At 48.2% G+C, this 20651-nt stretch overlaps 1 protein-coding gene across 1 annotated transcript in view; it reads right to left on the bottom strand.

The window, feature by feature from the left end:
- The window catches only part of DOCK2 (dedicator of cytokinesis 2), a 407888-nt gene that overhangs the window by 20812 nt on the left and 366425 nt on the right, over nt 1-20651 (bottom strand). The window contains exons 37-44 of the mRNA XM_030829968.3: nt 17954-18044; nt 17211-17330; nt 12970-13059; nt 11287-11391; nt 8876-9017; nt 4040-4121; nt 2553-2637; nt 1735-1821 (exon numbers count right to left, since the gene is read on the bottom strand). Of these exons, the coding sequence (XP_030685828.1) occupies nt 1735-1821; nt 2553-2637; nt 4040-4121; nt 8876-9017; nt 11287-11391; nt 12970-13059; nt 17211-17330; nt 17954-18044 (802 nt within the window). The remainder of the gene's footprint in view (nt 1-1734; nt 1822-2552; nt 2638-4039; nt 4122-8875; nt 9018-11286; nt 11392-12969; nt 13060-17210; nt 17331-17953; nt 18045-20651) is intronic.

Genomic DNA, 20651 nt, shown 5'->3' with positions numbered 1-20651 from the left:
TCCTGTGGGGACAGCGAAGGAGGAGAGGCACCTTACTGAGCACCACCAGAGGAAAGGGCACAGCCAGGGCCAATGGGTAGAGACTACGGCTTAGTAGAAAGTTTCTGATTTCTCACCTCAAAAATGGGATTCATAATATGATGTACTTCACACAGTTTTGTGGGATTAAACAGGATAATGTTACAAAGTCCTTGACACAGCACCTGGGACACTTATCCAAGCTTATCATGAACCGATGTGTCCCATGAATAAAGGGCATGAGTAGTTTCTTCCTCTCCAGGGCACTAATTATTGGGGTGGGCTGGGGACATGTTAAGGAAAGAGGAGAGAATGAGTCCATCCAGGTGCCTGGTATGAGAGGTTATAGTCAAACCTCACCTCTTTTACTAACCTTGAGCAACCCACTAACTCACTCGGTTTCCTCATCTGTAAAACGGGAGAATAATAATATCTACCTCGCAGCCTTGTTGAGGGGTTTAAGTGAGGTCACACATGTGAACAGTCTGGCACATGCTCAGTAATGTCTGCTGATGTCATCATCGTTATTATATGGTCCCTAAGGTCTACGCCATGACTGTGAAAAGGAGATTGGAGGACCACCTGGCTGCTGGGGGCCCTTAAGGGCTGAAGGGGGATGGTCTCAATGTTGATCATACAGTAGCTTGAAAACGTCAGTCAGACAATGTCCCTCCTCTGCTTGTGACTCAAATTCACCCAGTGGAAAAGCCCAAGTCCTTATGGTGCCTACAAGGCCCTATATGACCTGCTATCAGACTCCTGCTACTCCCCCGTCACTTGTTCTAATTCAGACATAAGCCTGTTCTGTCCCAGGGCCCTTGCACTTGCTATTTCCTCTGCTAGAATGTCCTTCTCTTCGGTATCTGCAAGGACCATGTCCTCACTTCCTTCAGACCTTTGATCTAAAGCCATTTAGCAGGAAGGATTTCTACGACCATCCTACTTAAAATACCCACCACTCCTTCATCACCTTTCTCTTTTATTTTTCTCCATAGTGGTTATCTCCACCTGACATAGTATATATTCACTTAGGCTTTTTAGTGCGTCTTTGCCACTAGAATGTAAGCTTCATTGCAAAATCTCTAGGTGCTTGATTGACATGTGTTAGGTACTCATTAAATATTTGTTGAATGAATAAGTGAATAAGACATCCCGAATATGTCCCTGCTTCTCAGATTTCACCGGATTGACCTTTGCATCCTGAGGGCTGCAAGATCCCCAGCTGTTTGAGGACATGGAGACCCTGAAGTGTGTTGAGAAGCAAAACACATGCTATCTGCACCATGGAGTTCAAATACTTGCATTCTAGCCAGAGCTTTGCCTCTGTGTAATTTCCTTTCTCTGAGCTTCAGTTTATCCAAGTATAAAATGGACTCATAGTGAGATTCTGCAGAGGGGTCCCCAAAGGGCTGTTGGGAGGGGAGGATATGAGAGGGTGGTTGTGTCGATTGAGTTCCAGGCCCTCTTCCTCCCCCTGCACCCAACCACAGAAGCTCCCCATTCATCTGCTTTATTACTGGATTCTATGGTACCTTTCATTTGCAGGGAAAAAAATGTTATCTGATGCTTAAAAAAAAAAAAAATTTGAAAGCAGGTAAACTGGATGCTGCCTCAGGTCCCTTCCTGCACCAGAATTCCTGGACTCCTGCAGTGGCTTTGAACAAAAGCATTTCCCTTTTTCCAGTCTCAGGAGCCTCCTGAGCCCCACAGACTCACCTGGGACATTTGAGTCACCTCAAACCAGCGCAGGATGCCCGGAAGCTTGTACGCGGTCACAAAGGAGGTCCTCTCGATCCACATCGACTGTCCCGTGGGCAGGGGTGACAAGGGCAGGAAAGCAACACACATGAAACCTGACCATCAGAGTTTGGTGGGAACCCAGCCAGGCCCCCAGGCCTCCTATCCACCCGGAATCAGAATAAAAATTACAAGACTCAGAAATACGCTCCCACTTTACCCTGAAGAATTCTTTCCCAAGGTGAAGTTTAAGTTTTCCCTGGATTTGGGTCCAGTATGTTTTAACCTGGGTCTCTGAACAGGCAGAAGTTTTAGGCAATATTGAATGCATCCACCTGCATTTTCTGGGGGGAGGTCTACAGTGTTCATCAGATTCTTCAAGGGACAGTGACTCCCCCAGTGCAAAGAATCACAGTCCAAGGGAAAGAGCTGAGAGAGACTTGGAGCTGTCTCCTCGTGCCAGCCTCGGCCCTCGGGAATAGAAGACAGGTAGGTCCTGGCTGGGAAGCACACAGTGACACTGGGGACTGTGAACTCCCTGAGGTTGAAAGGTGCATCTCACGCCAGGCCTGGGTGGTATCTAGAGAGTGGAGAGGCTCAAGAAATGAGAAAGCAAACCCAACGGAAGAGCCTGGAGAATGGGTGTCATCGTACCAATGGAAGCTAGTGTTCCTTCCTTTGGCTTTAGATCAGATGCCCTCCCAATTCTGATTCTGGCAGGTGCAGGCTCTGGTTGGTAAAGGAGGCCCTGGGCAATGATCAAGGCTGCCAAAGGGGAGGGGAGGGGAGATACTTACGGCAAACTCATTCTCAGGGTCAACGGTCCCCCTGCGCACTGGCCGGGAGTAGTGGAACTTCTGCACGTAGTTGGACTTATAAAAGCTGCAAGACAGGAAGAGGCTGAGGCTCCTGAGAGCAAAACCTGACCTGACCCTGTACCGTCCAGGGAGGCCCACTACGGTAAACTCCACGTCTGGCAGAGTCCTCGCTGCAACATTTAAAACCAGGCTTTCCTTGTAAGATGATTTAGAAGCTAGTCGGTCTTAGGCCCTCATGAGAATATAGCACCCCGTAGGGTGCCCCCAAAGTTGGAATTCTATCACTAATGCACATAGTGGTGCCTGGGTTATTGTTTCTTGTGATCTCAATGAAGGGTCTGGATACATCTAAGGTCCTAGGCTAATGTCCCAGGGGTATCTTCCAAGGATCTCCTTAGGTGTCCCAGCCATCCCCCAAATCACTCTCCCTTGAACCTCTGGGGCGGTTCTAACGTCAGGGCCAGCAGGGCATGGTAGCCGTATGGTGGTCATCCCCTGCCCAAGGGTGCCTGGCCGAGAGGTGACGGGAGGCTGAGCTCCAAGATGAGCTTGAGGATCTGCTCAGCCGCCTGCACTGCCGTGAGGCTGCTTCTCCCCGTAGGAACAGGCCTTTCCTCTCACAAAGGAGCTCCTGCTTCCAACGGGTCTTCCCAGAAGAGAGGCCTTTTCCTAAGCCACTCGAGGTGCTCAACTGGGTGTCTGGGCCTGAGTGGCGTGAGCCAGACAGCTTGGAGGGGGCAGCGTGGTGCCCTGCTTTGTTGCCTCATCCCTGACCTTGCGATCTGGCATTAAACAGACCACACCTGCCTTCATGCTGCTTCCTCTAATGTCCCCTATTTCATTTTATTATTTATTTTTTATTTTATGTTTTGGCTGTGCCTCACAACTTGTGGGTTCCCCAACCAGGGATTGAACCCAGGCCCTCAGCAGTGAAAGCGCCGAGTCCTAACCACTGGACAGCCAGGGAATTCCTCTGATGTCCCCTTTTTACGTCGTAATCTGAACACAACCATTGTCAATGCACCTTAACAAATGCCTACAAGATGTCCCTGTGGAGGAAGTGCTCGGCCTGAGCACCGGCCCTCTGTCCCCCACCTGCCTGTCGCCCGTCTGCCCACACTCTCTGGCTGTGGATTTCTGGAGCCACTCTGGGATCAACCTGAGCAACCGGCTCTCCACGTCCACTTCAGCGAAGCCCACTGCTGCTTCCTGCGGACTCGCTCTGCCACAAGGTGAGCCTCACCCCTCGCTCTCCCCGGCCATCTCTGGTGTCAGCCTTTTCAGGGACAGAGCCCAGAGGGGTCATGGGAGAGGTGGTGCTTCTCCCAAGAGGAAAAGGGAGGACAGGCTGGCTAAGATAGGGAAGGAACTAGAAGGCACCACGGCCTGTCCTGCTGCCAGCTCGTCTTGGCAGCCCCATGGGATGCTCCTCCCCAACACTCCCTCCCCTGAGCTGTGGGACTTACTTCATAATCTGGTCAGGCACCGGCTTATTCTTGAACCTTGGGTGTTCATACAAGACGGGCTGGACAGTGAAACACTGGATGTCTGTGATTCCCGCAGTTAAGAGCTCACAACGTCTCAGTCGGGGGGACAGTTCCAAGCACAGCAGGTCCCAGGTGAGACCTCCCAGGACAGTCCTTCTGGGCCCAAGTTTTTAACGAGTGACCAACCTCAGGGTGCTGGCTGCCAACTAGGTCCTAGTGACCAGTTAGCAGTCACCGTGGTCCTTGACAGAGCTGCCCGTCACTTGCAACCCATGCCAGGGCTCAACCTCTGCTAACAGTTGGTTAGTAGTCCTTAATTATCATTATCATTGCTATATTATTATCATTAACAAGAATAACGCCTAATGCATTTATAGCTGTCCATCAACTGCAGCGCACGTCTCCCCATGGTCTCCTTTCATCTCTCCGGTTTTGCTGAGCAGCGCTGTTAACGTGAATCATACTTTCCAGAGACAAGGACATCAAGGTCAAAGAAGCTGGACAACCTGTTGAAGGTCACACAGCTTGTGAGCACAGAGCAAGGGCCTGTATTGGGGTCTCTTAACCCTAAGCTCAGGGTTCTTTGATTCCAGACTTCTGTTCAGTGCAGCCCTCTGACCAGCAGCATCACCATCACCTGAGAGCTTGTTAGAAATGGTGAATCTCAGGTCCCACATCAGACCTACTGAATCAGAGTCTGTATTTTATAAGATACTCAGGTGATTCATATGCACGCTCCAGTTTGAGAAGCACTGCTTTAGAGAAGGCAAATACGTTCATTTTGTACTCCAACTCTGAAAGTTTGAGAGTAACTGTCTGGGGCAGGAATGTAAGGCCATGTCCAGGCTCAGTGGGAAAGAGGTCCATGATCGATTAGTGATGCCTGCCATGGGCACAGGATACAGGAGAGGCATCAGGTGTGCCAGATCTTTGTCATGCCTATTCTAGACCTTTATTCATTGTAAATCGATAATATGGCAAGCCAAATAAACAAGGTCAGTAGTCACTGGTCCCATCCCTGGACCTTACTTCCCTTTCCCTACCTTCCATGGCTTCTTTACCCATCTCTCTTCTTCAGGTATCCAAGTACTCTCATCCCTCTATTCTACCTGATGACCACCATAAGTCCAAAAACTCTTCCCCTAAGCCTGACACTTCTGCCAACTAAGGAATCACAGACTCCTCTTGTTGGCATTCAAATATGCCAATATTTGAATATGGAGTATTCAGATATTCTAATATGATTCCAAGTCATTTCCCACCATTATCTCTGAGTATCCAACAGACTATACTGTTCCCTTTGTGTGGACGATTTCCCCACAGCTCCATGAACATTCAATCTATCCTCATCCAGGTGTCCTTTTCCTTCCTGACCCTCCAAAGCAACGCATCTGTAATTAGGACTCTTATCTCTCCAGCTCCCTCTCTTCTCCCTTCTGTTGCTTCCCCACCAGACTGTGAGCTTTCTGATGCAGAGGCTAGGGCTCTTTCACACATAAGAAATGGCCGAAATATAATTCCAAGTTAAATTTAATCCCCCTCCCCCAATAAGTTCACTTCATACTAATGTCTTGGGGCTTTAACTGTTTTACCTCTGAAGAGTATTTCCACATGAAATGAGAGTGCCTCAGAGAGAGACAGAGAGACACAGAGACACACACACATACGCGCACGTGCACGCGCGCACACACACACACACACACACACACACACACAGAGGAGAGGGCAAGAGCGAGCAATACTTAACACAAATGAATAAACCTCACTGGGAGGATTTCCATAATCAGGAAAACTACCTTCCTTCTCAAGTCAAATAGCAAACAGCCTTCTCTGGGAGGGAAATCACCCTGGATTAAGTCTAGAGCAGGACTGGCAAACTATGGCCCTCGGGTCAAATCCTGCTCACTGCCTGTCCTTGTATGGCTCACAGCTAAGAATACTTTTTATATTTTAAAATATTTGAAAAAAAGTATTATGTGACGTGTGAAAATATATTAAATTCAAATTTCGGTGTTCATAAATATAGTCTTATCGGGGCACAGTCATACCCGTCCATTTATGTACTACCTACGGCTGCTCTCCCACCACAGCAGAGTTGAGTAATTGTGACAGAGACACATGGCCCACAGAGACTAAAATATGTCCTATCTGGTCCTTTACAGAGAAGTCTGCCAACCCCTATTTTAAAGTAGGTTCTAAACCATGTCTACTGATCTTAGCAATTGGACTTGGCCTAAGAGAAGAATCCAAACCTGTCCTGGAGAAGCCAGTGACATCAGAGCCCTCTGATCACGTCCAGCAGGATGCATGGCTTGACTCTCTCACCATGTGCTGAATGTATGCATGGAACCGTGCTGAATCTATACATGGAACTGTAGCTCCAAGGTCTAGGCAGAGGAGAGGGCGGGGGACAGGAGACACCCAACAGAGACCTTTGCTTTCAAATGTCTTCTACTACTTGGATACCTAAGTGAGAAGACATGAGATTTGTCCCCTTTTCAAACTGCTTGTCAGCTTTGCAACACGTAAAGGCAAGAGAACAGAGCCTTAAGAGCTTAGATTTTGGCAAAAGTCCAACCCGAGTTCAAATCCTAGTTCCATCAATTCCTGGGACCTGGTATAAGCTGCTTACATTTTCCTGAGCCTTAGTCTTCTTATTTGCAAAATGCAGAGTGATACTACCCAACTCACAGGATTACTATGAGGATAAAATGAAACAATGCGTGAAAATGCCTGGTGCGCCACCATGTTACAATAGTTAATAAAGAACATTCTGTTCACTAATCTTAAACAAAACAACGGCACTACAGAAAGAATGCAGACTTTGAGACAGATCTTGGAGTTCAAATCTCAACTCCATCATTAACTAGCTTTGTAACCCTAGGCAAAGCACCTTACCTCTCTGCCCTGTATGTTCCTTCTCTATGAAATAGGGAAAATCAATACCCACCTAATAGGGTTGTATGGGGATTAGAAAAATTAGTTATAAAACACTCAGTCTCATGTGTGGCATGAAGAAGATATTTAGCAAATGTCAGCCCTCCCACTTTCTCTTTTCTACCTGGTTCCTGGAGCTGAATCAGGCCTGCGTATAATGACGTGGCCCAGTCACACAAGCTCTCCCCTCCCACCGCGAGTTAAAAGGTCACAGAGTTGTTCAACACCAGGATATCCACTTAGAAGGGCCTTAGTACTAATCCCATGTCTCGCCTATAACCAAACTCCCATTTGTAACCAGCCAGGCCCACCACCGGTTGCACTTCCTCCTGCAAACAACCATGGTAGAGCAGGCATGAAGGGCAGGCGAGCACAATGAAAAGGTTACAGATGAATATTTATCACGCGAGTGGAAAATATTTGGCTTAAGGTTCGGCAGACTTAGCAGACCAGCCATGAAACCTGTCAGCCCCATTTTAAAGGATGTAACTTAATTTGTGCTACAGGGTGCAACACAGGAGCCAGGCTAGGTTAACGTATCCCCTCCCCCGTCGCTCAGCTGTCTGCCTTATCCTTGGGTCTGTACCCTCTCTGACCCCCTGAGCCCTGACCCAGCCCAGCGTCAGAACCGGCCTTATGAACATTATGCTTTGCTGCAATGGAGCCCATTTCCAGCACGCTCTACCCAACCTCACTAGCACCATCTCCTGTCGCCTTGGCCTTCTGTGTGCTCCAGAGAGCTGGCTCCATCGGTGGTACCTCCCTCCCTCCTTCCTTTCTCTATCTATCTCCTCTTGCTTTTTCCTTCTCTCTTGTTTTCTTTCTCTTTCTGTTAACCAGCAAGTATTTTCTGAGAGTTGGCTTCGGGGATTACTGCAGTGAGCTTGGCAGCGCAGGTCTCTGCCCTCCCGGAGCTTCTGTTCTAGTTCTGTCTTTGAGAGCACAACAGATAACGACAGATTGAGATCAATTCTCTAAAGCAAACAAACAGGGTTTCAGATAACAGAGTCCAGAAGGCTTCCGATATGGGGGCCAGGGAAGGCCTCTTGTGGGAGGTGACACTGAGTTAGGATCTGATGGGTGAGACAGGAGCTGGGGGAAAGGCATTCCAAGCAGAGGGAAGAGAGAATGCACAGGCCCAGAGGCGGGAACAAGCTGGGCATGTTTAAGGAACAGAAACAAGATCTGTGCGGCCAGAGAGAAAGGGAAGGAAGAGTCGGAGGCGAGGACACTGGAGACACAGGAAGGGGTCAGATGATGGACAGACAGCCTCGCAGGCCTTGGTCGGGAGTTTGGGTTTTATTATAAGGGCAATGTGGCACCATTCCAGTTCTCGGAACCTTTGCTTTTGCGGATGGCGGCTCTTCCCGCTGTCTGGGACATTCTTCCCACCTCCCACTAAGCTTTGGCTCATTACCTCACCTTCAACATCGCCCTCCTCAAGGAAGCGTTCCCTGCCCTCCCAATCACGGCAAGCTGAAGGGCTTTCTTTTAGCATTGATCACGTTTTTCTAAATGCATATTTAACAATGCAATTAGCTGTTCAATGTCTTTTACTTGCTACACTGAAAGCTCCCTGGAGGTAGAACCCCTTTGTGAGTGTAGTCTCCAATGCCTTGCACAAGGCTTGGCAGAGTCAGGGCTGGCAGTACTCATCACAAGAATGAAGGAATGAGTGAGTGAGTGAATTTATCAATGAAGGCAACATTTAGAGTTTCCTGAGATGGGTTCTTTTTGGATCCCACACTGGACACTAATATTGGCACCACTGCAATGATTCTGGCAGCACTTCTGAGCTCTAAGACGGGGCTCTGTGGACTGAAGTCCCGGCAGGGCTGCCCATGCCTGGCCCTTGGCTGGGGCATTCTTAAAGGATACACTGGCCTGGGGCATTCTTCACATCATCCCCGGGGGCAGAGGTTGTGTTCATCTTCTCTGCGTTGGGGAACTGGCTCATCAGCTGCATCTGGAAATCTTCTCTTCGCTCATACTCCTTCCCTCGGTAGATGAACACTTTGTTCTGCAGAGAAATGACACCCATCAGAGATCCCAGGGCCCAGCCTTGGAGGAGATGGTTCAAGCAAAGCTGGGAGGCCTGTCATGGGGACCTTCTATAGATCTCTCCACTCTCTGTTTCTCCCCAAGGGAAAGAAAGGAAGAGCTCAAGTCACTGACCTTCTAGCTAGACACACCACTTCTTTAAAAAGATGGGTTCTAAAGGGAGAGGAGATCATGGATGCTGAGAACTTTTTCTTCCAACGATCTTAAGTGCAGCTTCCAGAATAATTCCTCACTCAGCTTTCACTGTGTCACACCCACTCTCCCATTTACTTGACCACACAGTTTCCCTCCTGCCTTTAATGGACCTTGTGGGCTGGACCTGTGGGCTGGAAGGGACCAGCATTCAGGTCCTTCACCACTTGGATCTGTGGAAACACGCTCTTTATTGCTCCTTGACCATGTTAGCTTCTTTTAGACTGGTCGTTTTCAAACAGGGCGTGATTTGGGATGCTGGCAATGCCTGGAAACATTTTTGGTTGTCACGGCTCCAGAGAGGGCCACTACTGGAACCTAGTGGGTAGAGGCCCAGGTGCTGCTAAACATCCTTCAGTGCACAGGACAGGCCCTCACAGCTAAGAGTCACCTGGTCTAAAATGTCCACAGAGCTGAAGGTGAGAAACCCTGTTTTAGACCATATCTGTGCTGCCTCTAATGGCCCCTAAATTCTTCTGTCCAAACCCATGTCTGCCACTGACCTTTATATATCAGTGTTTGTTTCCAAACCTGGCCTCTCATCACAAAAGCCTAGGAGCCTTCTAGAAGTTCAGATTCTTGGGCCTCACTCCAGACTTGCTGAAATGGAGTCTGTGGGAGTGGGACCCAGGAACGTGAACTTTTAACAAGTTCCCCAGGGGTCTGTGATGCAGGATCAGGTGTGGGAAGTCATCTCTATTCCATGCAGGAAAACTTCACTAGCTCCCCCCTCTGCAGCTCACTCTGGAGGGCCACCCTGACTGCCGCACCGACTGGTCATGGTGAGTGGTTTGTCTCCTTGACGAGACTCAATCAGGGGAGGTCAGGTTTCTTTTGTATCTCCCTGACCTGAGGATTGAACCACAGACTCAAAGACCAGAAGAGAAGTCTTCAGCTGACCTAACGCAACTCTCTCCCTGATGAATCAATAATCCAGGAAAGCAGCAGTTCAGACACTGTGCTCCAGGGGATCCCTGAGGGGCCCCAAGACCCCGTCAGGGCCTCACAAGATTAAAACTCTTTTCATAACAGCCATTTTCCTTTTTCACTCTCATTCTCTCATGAGTATACATTTAAGGCTGCATGATGTGTGGTATCACCAACAGACTGAATGCAGAAGCAGATATAAGAATCTAAGCTGCCTTCTCTTAATCTAGATATTTAAGAGATTTGCAAAAATATGAAACAATCTCACTATATGCACTAATTTTTTATTGGAAAATACAGCCATTTTCATAAAGATCTAATTTATGTTAACATATGATGGGTTTATTCTTCTTATTTTTAAATAAATGGATACAGTTAATCCTCCGTGTCTTCAGGTTCTTAATCCATGGATTCAGCCGTGTATCAAAAATATTTGAAAAAAAATTCCAGAAAGTTCCAAAAGGCAAAACTTGAATTTGCTGCACTCCAGCAACTATTTACATAGCATTTACATTGTATTTGGTATTATAAGTAGTCCAGAGGTGATTTAAAGCACTTAGGAGGTTATATGCAAATACTACACTATTTCATACAAGGGACTTGAGTACTAGATTTTGGTATCTGCAGAGGGTCCTGAAACCAATTCCTGGTGGATACCAAGGGACAACTGCATTTAAAAATCTTCTTAGCTTTAATTTTGAGTATCGTAAATGTAGACAGATAAAGTCTACAAATACAGAAGTTCTTCAGGGGCCTTGATCATTTTTCAGAGAGAAAATGGCCCTGAGACCAAAAGGTCTGACAACTAGTGCTCTGCAGTGCCTGCTGGGTAGCAGAGCTCCTCCAGCCTCTCTGAGCACCTCATTCCCAGTATGGGGTGCTCACTACCTCACAAGGCAGCTCTGATTGCTGTGTATGTCGAGAAACACGGGGGGTGGCTGAGGTGCTGAGGATGGAGGGGGACTGGGGTGTGTGTGAAGGTGGGGACAGCGTTCAGACAGAGAAGAGCACAGGTTCTGAGCACAAGCAGAGCCTCAAAGCACAGAGGGAGAGCCGGGATGCCAAGGCCGCGGATCCCTGGCCTGTGTCTGCGTCACCCACAGACTTACCCGGAGAAAGGAGGGGAAACCCTGGCCGTAGTATCCCACAGCAAAGTAGTCTGGCTTGGGTCTGAGGATTTTCATGATGTTTTCATAGAATTTTGCCTGCTGGACCTGGAAGAAGAAAACCCATAACTTGTGACAACATAGATGTGTATTAAAGGCACATTCAACTCCAAGAGGCCACAGTTAAGATGGGCTCCTTCCACCAGAACCAATGTGCCGAGTGCACGTGTTTGCATAGTCATGGAACTGTCTGTAATCATAATAGTGATGGCTGTAACCAGATACCCTGTTAATCACGCTACCTGCACCAGCACATTTACTTGCATTGCCCTCATGACAATCCCATGGAATTGTATCTCTGTTTTGCAGATAAAGAAATGGTATCTCACAGCGCAGCCAGGAAGCACGGAACTGAACCCAGCCAGCTGTTCAGAGCCCCCAGCAGCATCGTCACTCCACTCTCCCTGGAAATGTGTTTGTGGCGGCCTATGGATGGATAAGTGTTTCCGGATATAGACGTCTTCCTATGCATGCACACCTAACATATTTCATCAATTCCAAGCGGTGTGTGTTTTTCATATTTTAACATCTTTGAAAATAGTCTGTGTTTTACTTTACACCTAATGGCATCTCCCAATTACTATTAACTGGAGAGAAATCATGATGGGGCACGTAAAATAGACTGGTGCATCTTAAATTGGACACAACATGGAAGATATATGTGTGTGGCCCCGGACATGAAGCCTGTGCGACGTGGGCTTGGTGCACGGATGTGCATGCCCATCAGCGTGTGCGTGAATGTACACTGGGTACGTGTGTGTGCATGGATGTGTGCTGTGTGTGTGCCTGTGCACTGCACACGTTTAGAAGGCGTGCGTGCCTCCACACCCACAAACAACTATGTGGACAGACTCAGGTAGATGTAAGTGTTTCTTGGTGCAAGTAGTGTGTGTGTTTGCCTCATACCTTAGAGCACTATAATCCACGTCCACGCCCCCACCAGAAGCTATCAATCTTCTTCCAACATTCTGACTCTCGTTTTACAGTTCCCTACGAACAGCTGGACTGGCATCTCAAAATGGGCTCAGATGGGGCCCTGGGGTCCTGGCTCTCAGGCCAGTGGGAAGAGAGTGGGGGGAGCAGACAAAAAGTCCTGCATTTTCCCTGCAGGGGTCACCCACCCCCAAGCCCTGGCCTCTGCGGCATAAACAGGATAGGCTGGCTTCCCCCCACTTTCCACTGGTACCACCAAGTCACAAGCTTCGAGGAGCTAATGGGGATGGCCAGATGGGGAGCATTTTAATGTGATTTACCTGTTAATCAGAAAGCACGCATTTGCGTTTTTATTTAATTGGCCTAGTGATTTGTGGGAATTTTCCTGCAAATGTAGCACAGTGTTTACTGGGTGGGCAACGGCAGCGGCCCCAACGCCAAGCAGGTACTTAACGCTCCATCTGAGAAACTGATGAGTTTTCCCAGAAGACCTCCCTTGGGAAATATTCCCAACTGGGAGGGAGATGCTCAGCACAGCCTGGCTCAGCTCAGGCCCTACTTCCATTCCTTTCCTGATGTCCTAACCCCATGTGGCTTCCTGCCCCGCCTCCCCCTCTGCCCAGCCTCTCTGCCGGGCTAAGGCCCTGAGCACCCAGCCTCCAGGGCAGTCAGCTCCCCCTGGGGACAGCTTACCAGGTTCTGGCTCAGCAGCTGATAGTCAAAGATTTCCATCTCATACTGTTCCGCCAGCTCCTTGCACAGACTGATGGCCTCTTCCCACATCTACGAGGAAGGTCGTGGAGACAACGGTTAGGGGGACCTCCAGGCTTGCAGAGCCCTTGCTAAGGAAGGGACCAGGGCAGCTCTCTCCTGGGACTGAGCCACGGGCCTTACTCTGGCCCGGACCCAGTCCTACACCCAGGGAGCTGAGCGTTTCCCAGGAAGCAGACCTACCCTCTGCCTCTCACCCTAGTTTCGTGATAAATAATGGAACACCCACAGACGAGGCTGGATACTTTATTTACATGCTCTCGGGATCTTCACAACCACCCTGAGAGGTGACTAGTAGCATCTGCATTTCCCAGGTGAGAAATGGAGGCTCAGATCAGCAGAGCATCTGCCCCAGGTCAAACGCCCAACCAAAAGCAGGGCCAGGATGCACACGAGTGTGACCCTCGACCTTGTGCTTCATTCCCTCCCTTAGAAGTGCTCAGTAAATGAACATTTGACTGCCTCAGCTCCCTGTGTGCAGGTGGGGCAGGGAGGTGGTAACCCCATTTCCCAAACAGAAATGGTTCACAAAGAAGTAAGAGGGCAGCGAGTTTCCGGGGACAGAGTTGACGCCAGATCCAGTTCCCCTGATGTTCGCTCTTAGGATCTTTCCACTCTGCCAGTCCGTCACTTTCTTTTTTCCTTTGGCCAACTTTCTTCCCTCCCTCCCTTCCTCCCTCCCTCTCTTTCTCTCACTTTTTAAAAAACTTGTGGTGAGGACACAACCTGAGATCTACCCACTTAACAGATTTTTAAATGCACAATAAAGAATTGTTAACTATAGGCCCAATGTTGTACAGAAGATGTCTAGAATTTATTCATCTTGCGTAAATGAAATTTTATACCCATCACTTCTTAACGGTGTTATTTAGGGTGACTGTGCAGGGGGCAGCATGAAAAAGAGTGATGAAAACTTTTTTTAAATAGGTCTTTTCCATCTTTAAAAAAAAATCTGAAAAACAAACTCTGGACAGAGGGGGTCCTTTTCATCTGCTCCGTTTTGACTGAAACCAATAGATTATCATTCCATCCTTGATCAAAGGGGTCATCAACCTCTGCAGAGAGGCAGAGGGAGGTGCTGGGTGGGCTGGAGATCTGGCAATCTCAAGGGACACCCATTACATTTCACATTTGGCTTAAAATGGAAGATGCACCTTAATGGAAAAGCTGGGGGAGGTGGGGGAGGAGAGAGGCGACGTTGCCAAAACACAGTGTGTGCTTTGTCGCAAAAGTGCTCTCTCTGCATCCAAGCATAAAAATAAATAAAGGCAAGTGCTGAGTGGAGGAGCCACGGCTGTAAACCCATGGACAGCTTAGTGAGCAGCATAAAAATGCTTTATGTGCCAGGAGGAATCAAGTCCACAGACCAGGCTGGGCTGAGGCTTTTTTTTTTTTTTTTTGGCTGCATTGTGTCTTCGTTGCTGCGCGTGGGTTTTCTCAAATTGCGGTGAGAGGGGGCTACTCTGTGTTGCAGTGTGTGGGCTTCTCACTGCGGTGGCTTCTCGTTGCGGAGCACGGGCTCTAGGTGTGTGGGCTTTAGTAGTTGTGGTGCGTGGGCTCAGTAGTCATGGCTCAAGGGCTCTAGAGCGCAGGCTCGGTAGTTGTGGCACACGGGCTTAGCTGCTCCACCGCATGTGGGATCTTCCCCGGACCAGGGATCGAACCCGTGTACCCTGCACTGGCAGGAGGATTCTCAACCACTGTGCCACCAGGGAAGTCCCTGGGGCTTTCTTTAAAACCCCCAGGCCGGGCCAGGGGACTGTTCAGCTCAAGTGGAGGTCTTTGCCAACTTCCCACCATAACATGCCAGAAATACTCTCCCCATGTGTTAAGAGATCACTAAGGGGCCAAGGAGGGGGACAGGCAGGGAGTCAGATACCTGGAATTTCCTTCAGGTCTGCCCATGTGGTCACTAAGACCTCTGACAGTCCCTGATCCCTGAGTCTCATACATTAGTTACTGAGCATCTGCTGGCTTCTGGGCATGGTATACACTGACGGAACAGTGATAAAAATGGCCAAGACACAGTCTCTGCTTTCATGACATAGGAGTGTGTAAAGCACACACATAAACAGATGTACTAGTTGGGTTTTGAGGGATGTACAGGAGTCCACCAGGTAATGACAGATGGACTTATGGAGTAGAAAGTCATTGTGTGTGTCTAGATCAATGAGTCTCCATGAGGGGAGATATGGGGAAAGGAAGTTAAAGGGATGCTAAAGAGTTTGGGCTTCATTCTAGAAGCTACGACAGCAGTGGCTTCCAGGGTGAGCTATACCCATCTGCCCCCTCCTCTCTGCTCCCAAAGTACTTTAATACCACCCCGTTCCCACCTCCTTTCCCCGTTTTTGCACAACACCAAAGGGTAGTGTGCAAAAAAAGATGATAATCGGTATGTCTGCTTTACCCACTAGATAATAAGCCCCTTGACACTGGGGATTATGCCTTTTTCCTCTCTGCTCAGCACAGAGTGGGTTGAACTGGATAGTTGGCAGAGGACAAGGCTTGACATGTCCTTTTGGGGCTTTCACACTGTGACCGACTTAGTCAGCTCATAAACCAAGAGTAAGCTCTGACATCGAGTCAGCAGGACAGGAGGTTCCAGGGATGGCAGAGTCTCTGCCCTCAAGAGGCTTATAATTGTAAATTATAAAGACAGTGTTCTCCAACCGCTCAACTCCTGGGAATTTATAAGCCCTTCCACAGACATTACCTCATTTTATCTTTCCAGGGAAGGTGGGAAGATCAGACTAAGACAGATGCAATGAACTGCAGTGACAGAACAGGCCAAAATTAAGTATTAAATTGTGTCTTGATGAACTGTAAGAGGCCTTGCCATTCAGAGGAGAGGCAGAGCTGTATGGAAGCTGGAGGACTCAAGAAAAACTTGACAGAGGAAGTGGCCAGTCAACTGGGGCCTCGAGGGCAGAGTAGGTAATAACGATGACAGTTAAAATTTAACAAGCTACTACTATGTACCAGGTCCTCTGTTAGGTGCTCTACATGCATTTTCTCACCTAATTTTCACAATGCAACTAGGAAGTACGTACTGTTAATGTCCCACTATTATGGATGGGGAATTGGAATCTCTGAAAGGCCAAGGAGATTGTGGGTGGTAGAGGAACGAGGCTTGAAACCCAGAGCCTGAGCACTTAACCACCGTGCTATGCTTCCTACAGCATTTGGGTTGGTGTTTCCTGAAGGTCTACTGGAGACTGGAGGATGGGCAGTAGCAGGTCTGGCCAACCTCCAGACCAAACCCAACAAAACATCCTGTTCTTGCTGTTTAGAGATCAATGGTGGTACCATGATGTCATTCATACATTCAATTAATTAAGTTATTCAATATATATCTACTAGGCCCCATATGTAAGGCTCTGTGCTAGCTACGGGGCACTTAGCAGTGGACAAGGCAAGTCTCTGTGCTCATGGCCTTCTAAAGTGGGGAGCCAGACATGAGCAAGCAAAAACAAAACGATCAAGGTCATGTCTGATAGTGATAAGTACTCTGAAGATAAGTCAGTAAGCGTGGCTCAGGGCAGGAGTGCTGCTGTGTCTCAGGTGGTCTGGAAAGGCCTCCTTCAGGACATGACATCCTTTGCTTGGGCAAAACCCTGAGCTGTGAGAAGGAGCTGGCCATGGTAAGATATGGAGGAGAAATGTTCTAAGCTGGGAAAAGCAAGTGCAAAGGCCCTGAGGTGGAAAAGAGCTTGGCATAGAGCATGTGAGCAAAAGGGAGCCTGGCAGAGATGAAATGAGAGAAGTAGTCAGGGGACAGCTCGTGTGGGGCCTCATGGGTCATGGGAGGGATTGTGTAATTTGTTCTAAGTGGATTGGGAGAGCCATTTGAGATGACTGTACGCAGGACAATGGCGTGATCCAATGCATGTTTTATGATCACCGTTTCCCATATGGAGGATGATCTGTTGGGGGGAATAGAGGAGGCAGGGAGATTGCTTAGGATTCACTGAGTGTCCAGGTGAGCAATGTTGGTGCCTTGAATGGAGGTGGAAGGAATGGAGATGGAGAGAAGTGATCAGACTTAGGGTCGGGCGGGAGAGCTGACCAGACCTGCAGATGGACTGGGTGTAAAATATGGGAGAGAACAATCCTTTCTGGTAGCTAGGGTTTCCACAGAGAGAGGAAGGGCAGGGACCAATTACCTTTCCTTTGTCAAAGTAGCCTATGATGATCTCATAGAGCGTCTCCTTCAGCTGTCGGTGGGTCTGGGGGTGCTGCTGGCCTGTCTGCATGACCTGCGATGCGCACTGTTCATCTGACCACTGCGGAGAGAGGACACACACAGTCACCTGAGGCAGGTGTCTCCCCTAACTGCTGAGGAGTGGGAGGAAGCCCTGCAAACATCCCTGCCGGCCTCCTTGTCACCCTGAGTGTCAATCAGAGAGATGCTGGTCTGCAGTTCCCACGGGAAGCGCCTCCTCATTGCTGTGGAGTTACACTTATTTGACTCTCCATTGGCTCATGTGTATGGCTTGTAGGATTTTTCTCTGCAACCCTGCAAGACATGGTCTCAGCACTTCAAAAGCCAAAGGAAATCTTACAGACTTTGTCCTGCTCCAGCAGCACTTTCAAGAGAAGAAAAACAGCTCACAGGGCATGCTAATGATTTACAGTTGATGTTTGGATGTTATATAAAACAGTTTGAATGTTATGTAAAACTGCAAGACGTATCTCGGGTGTTGTTGCTGCTGAATGTGAGGGTCACTAGAAACCTTATGTGACCAGACAAAGCAGTGCAGAAAAGTAACCTGCCAGCTTAAGAGTTTGGGGACACAGAGCAGAACAAAATGTATTTGGCTAATTCTTTTTCTTTTTCACTCTCCAACTTGCTGTGAGGGCTCCATGGGGATCCCAGCATGAATCCCCTTTACTGGAAAGGCAGTACCTTGAGAAGCCAGGTGTGGAGAAGGAGTGTATAGGCAGCCTCTGTGTAATTGTCACAGTCCAGGTGAAGGTCGCGGAGTTTGTACAGGTACCTGTTTGGGGAAATATGCTAAATCACCAGGTGCAATAACAAGCAGGCAGGTGGTAGGGCCAGGCCAGAGAGAACAACTGAGTCACAAGGGAGTCCTCCATTCCCGCTATCCAGACTCGCATGGGTGACAGTGATAGCACCTAGCACTCGTGGGGCATTTAGTGTATGACGGGAACCATGCTAAGTATTTTGAATGCCTCAGATCACTTAATCTGTCTGACAATCGTGTAAAATAGGTCCATCGAGACTTCTCATTTACAGATAAGAAAATTCTGGCCTGGAGAAGTTAGGTAACATTCCAGCCAGTATTCAACTTGATACTGAATACTCTGCCCAGTGCAATACAACAAGGGAAATCAGGCAAGGAGAAATAAATAGCTTGTCAGAGGTCATGTGCTAATGAATGAAGAACTGGAACGTGATCCCAGTCTAACTGCCTTCAGAGCCTATGCCCTAATCATTGTACAACTCCAAGGGCATGGACAAGCCACAGCACTGTAAAGGGCAACTCCTACCCTCTCTTCAATGCTCTCTAGATGTAAAGGAACTGAATTTTCTGATAAGCAAAGCAAGTGGACCAGGGGCTAGAGACTGGATATTCACGTGGAGGCCTGGAGATGTCAGCAGAGAGAACCTACTATTCAACTGTAATAACACTCCCATCTCCCACTCTTTTCCAATGTGACAATCCAGTTCTGAATCCTAGAATGAGTCTACGGTTGAAAGGTGTTAAGAACCGGACAAGAACAAAGGAAGGGAGCTTAGGTCAATTAACTGATACATAGTAAGTATTAAGGGGCAGTGAATTCACTTCTCTGTGCCTTAGTTTGCTCATCTGTAAAATGGCAGTGCTCAGAGAACCTACCTATAGAGTTGCTGGGCCTATAAAGGGACAAGCAGATCGTGTATAAAAGGCTCTGTGAATGACAGCCTGCACCGCTGCTCATAAATGTGAGTATGCACCGAAAGCGATTAGCCCGTAGCCAGTGCTGAGCAGTGACAGCCATTATCTACGATCATTGTGAACCACGTTCTTCTACAAAACGTTCCCTCCTGCCACTGCTGGAAACAGAATCCAGAGCCAAAAAACCCCCACTGCTTTGGTGACTTGCACGTCATCAGGAGCATTTATTTAAACGCAGCTCTTAGTAATTGGTGAAGGGAAGATGCTGTGATGTGATGCCCTTGGTCCTTCCTCCAAGAGGAAAGGTGCTGTCTGTAACCCTGCCAATATTCTGCCTTGGCTGTCTAACTACAGGGAACAAAGGGCTTCTCAAGCATCTGTACTCAAAGCAAGTCTCAATGCTCAGGCTTAGATTCCTTTTATAAGAAAGCTTTCTGCTTAGAATGTCACCCAAGGAGGAGCTAGAGCTGAATGTCCCTGGCTACATAAAACATGGCCAGAGAGCCAAATGGAGGCTGCCTGAACTCAGGGTAGGGACTGCCAAAGATTTGAAGGGGAAGAAAGTTCAATGAGTGGTTTCTGATAACTAAAGAGCGAGTGACCTTTTGCTCATTTATTTATTCAATCAGCAAAGCTGTACTGAGCACACAGGCTGTGCCAGGCATTACAGATAAATGGTGGCAAAAGCAGATGCCACTCTCAGGGTTTGGGATTTATAATTTAGGAAAAGGGACAGGCATCAATCAAATAATCAAATAAGTAATTGCAAAAATACAGCTGTGATCAATGCTCTGAAGGAGAGGTCTATGGTACCACGAGAGCAGGACTCATCCAGGTAGGGCTTCTAGAAAGGTTCCCCTAGTGTGACAGTTGGGCTGGGATCCCAAGGTAAGAGGATGAGTAGGGGAGCATCCAAGAGAGATTCTTCATTCATTTATTCATTCTACGAATGGGTGCTTTATATATTATATCAATTCATCCTCCCAACAATTCTTTTATAGGTAAGAAAACTGAGACCTACACTCGAGTAGATAGAGCTAGAAATAGACAGAACCAGGTTTTGATAGCAGCTATTTCTGCCTCGACAGTCACTCCTGCTGCCCTAACTTTCTGCTGATCAATAGAGCTTTCAGGGAAACTCCACGTGGCGTGTGTGTAAGGAGTGTTGAGCCTGCGGTCCACCTTTAAAAACCCCTGCGTAGATGGTCAAATCCTGTCTTATCTCCACCTGCCTGGCCTTGGTCTCTTAGATTCCTGATGACTGGGTCCAAAAAATTTGAAGAGAGTAGTCAGAGGGAGAGCTTCCCTGCTGCTTTCAACTCCTTAATTGGCCAAGGCACCCCCTCCAATCCTTTGTCAACTCAAGGGTTTGGTGATCAACTACAGAGCCCAATGGAAGACACCCTGATGGGCCCGACTAGGGATTTGAATGCAAACAGATGCCAGGTGGGCAGCTTGAGTGAGGTGGATGGGATGAAGTTCAATGGGGAATGGAAACGATGTCATGACCAGAGCACTCCTGCCCCCGTCTAAAGGGGCCACTACCACCTAGCCTAGGCAGTGGTCGTCAGGACAGGATGAGGGCCCAGTGTTGCCATACCTTCTGAGTTTTTCAGAAGAGGGAAATTTTGATTTTTATGTAACATCTCTAGAGTTTTAAAATTTGGCAACCAATTAAAAATGTTTTTAAATACTATGCCTGCC

This window comes from Globicephala melas, chromosome 3 (assembly GCF_963455315.2).
Source record: "Globicephala melas chromosome 3, mGloMel1.2, whole genome shotgun sequence".
Lineage (NCBI taxonomy): Eukaryota > Metazoa > Chordata > Mammalia > Artiodactyla > Delphinidae > Globicephala > Globicephala melas.
This window is presented reverse-complemented; position numbering and strand designations above follow the sequence as displayed.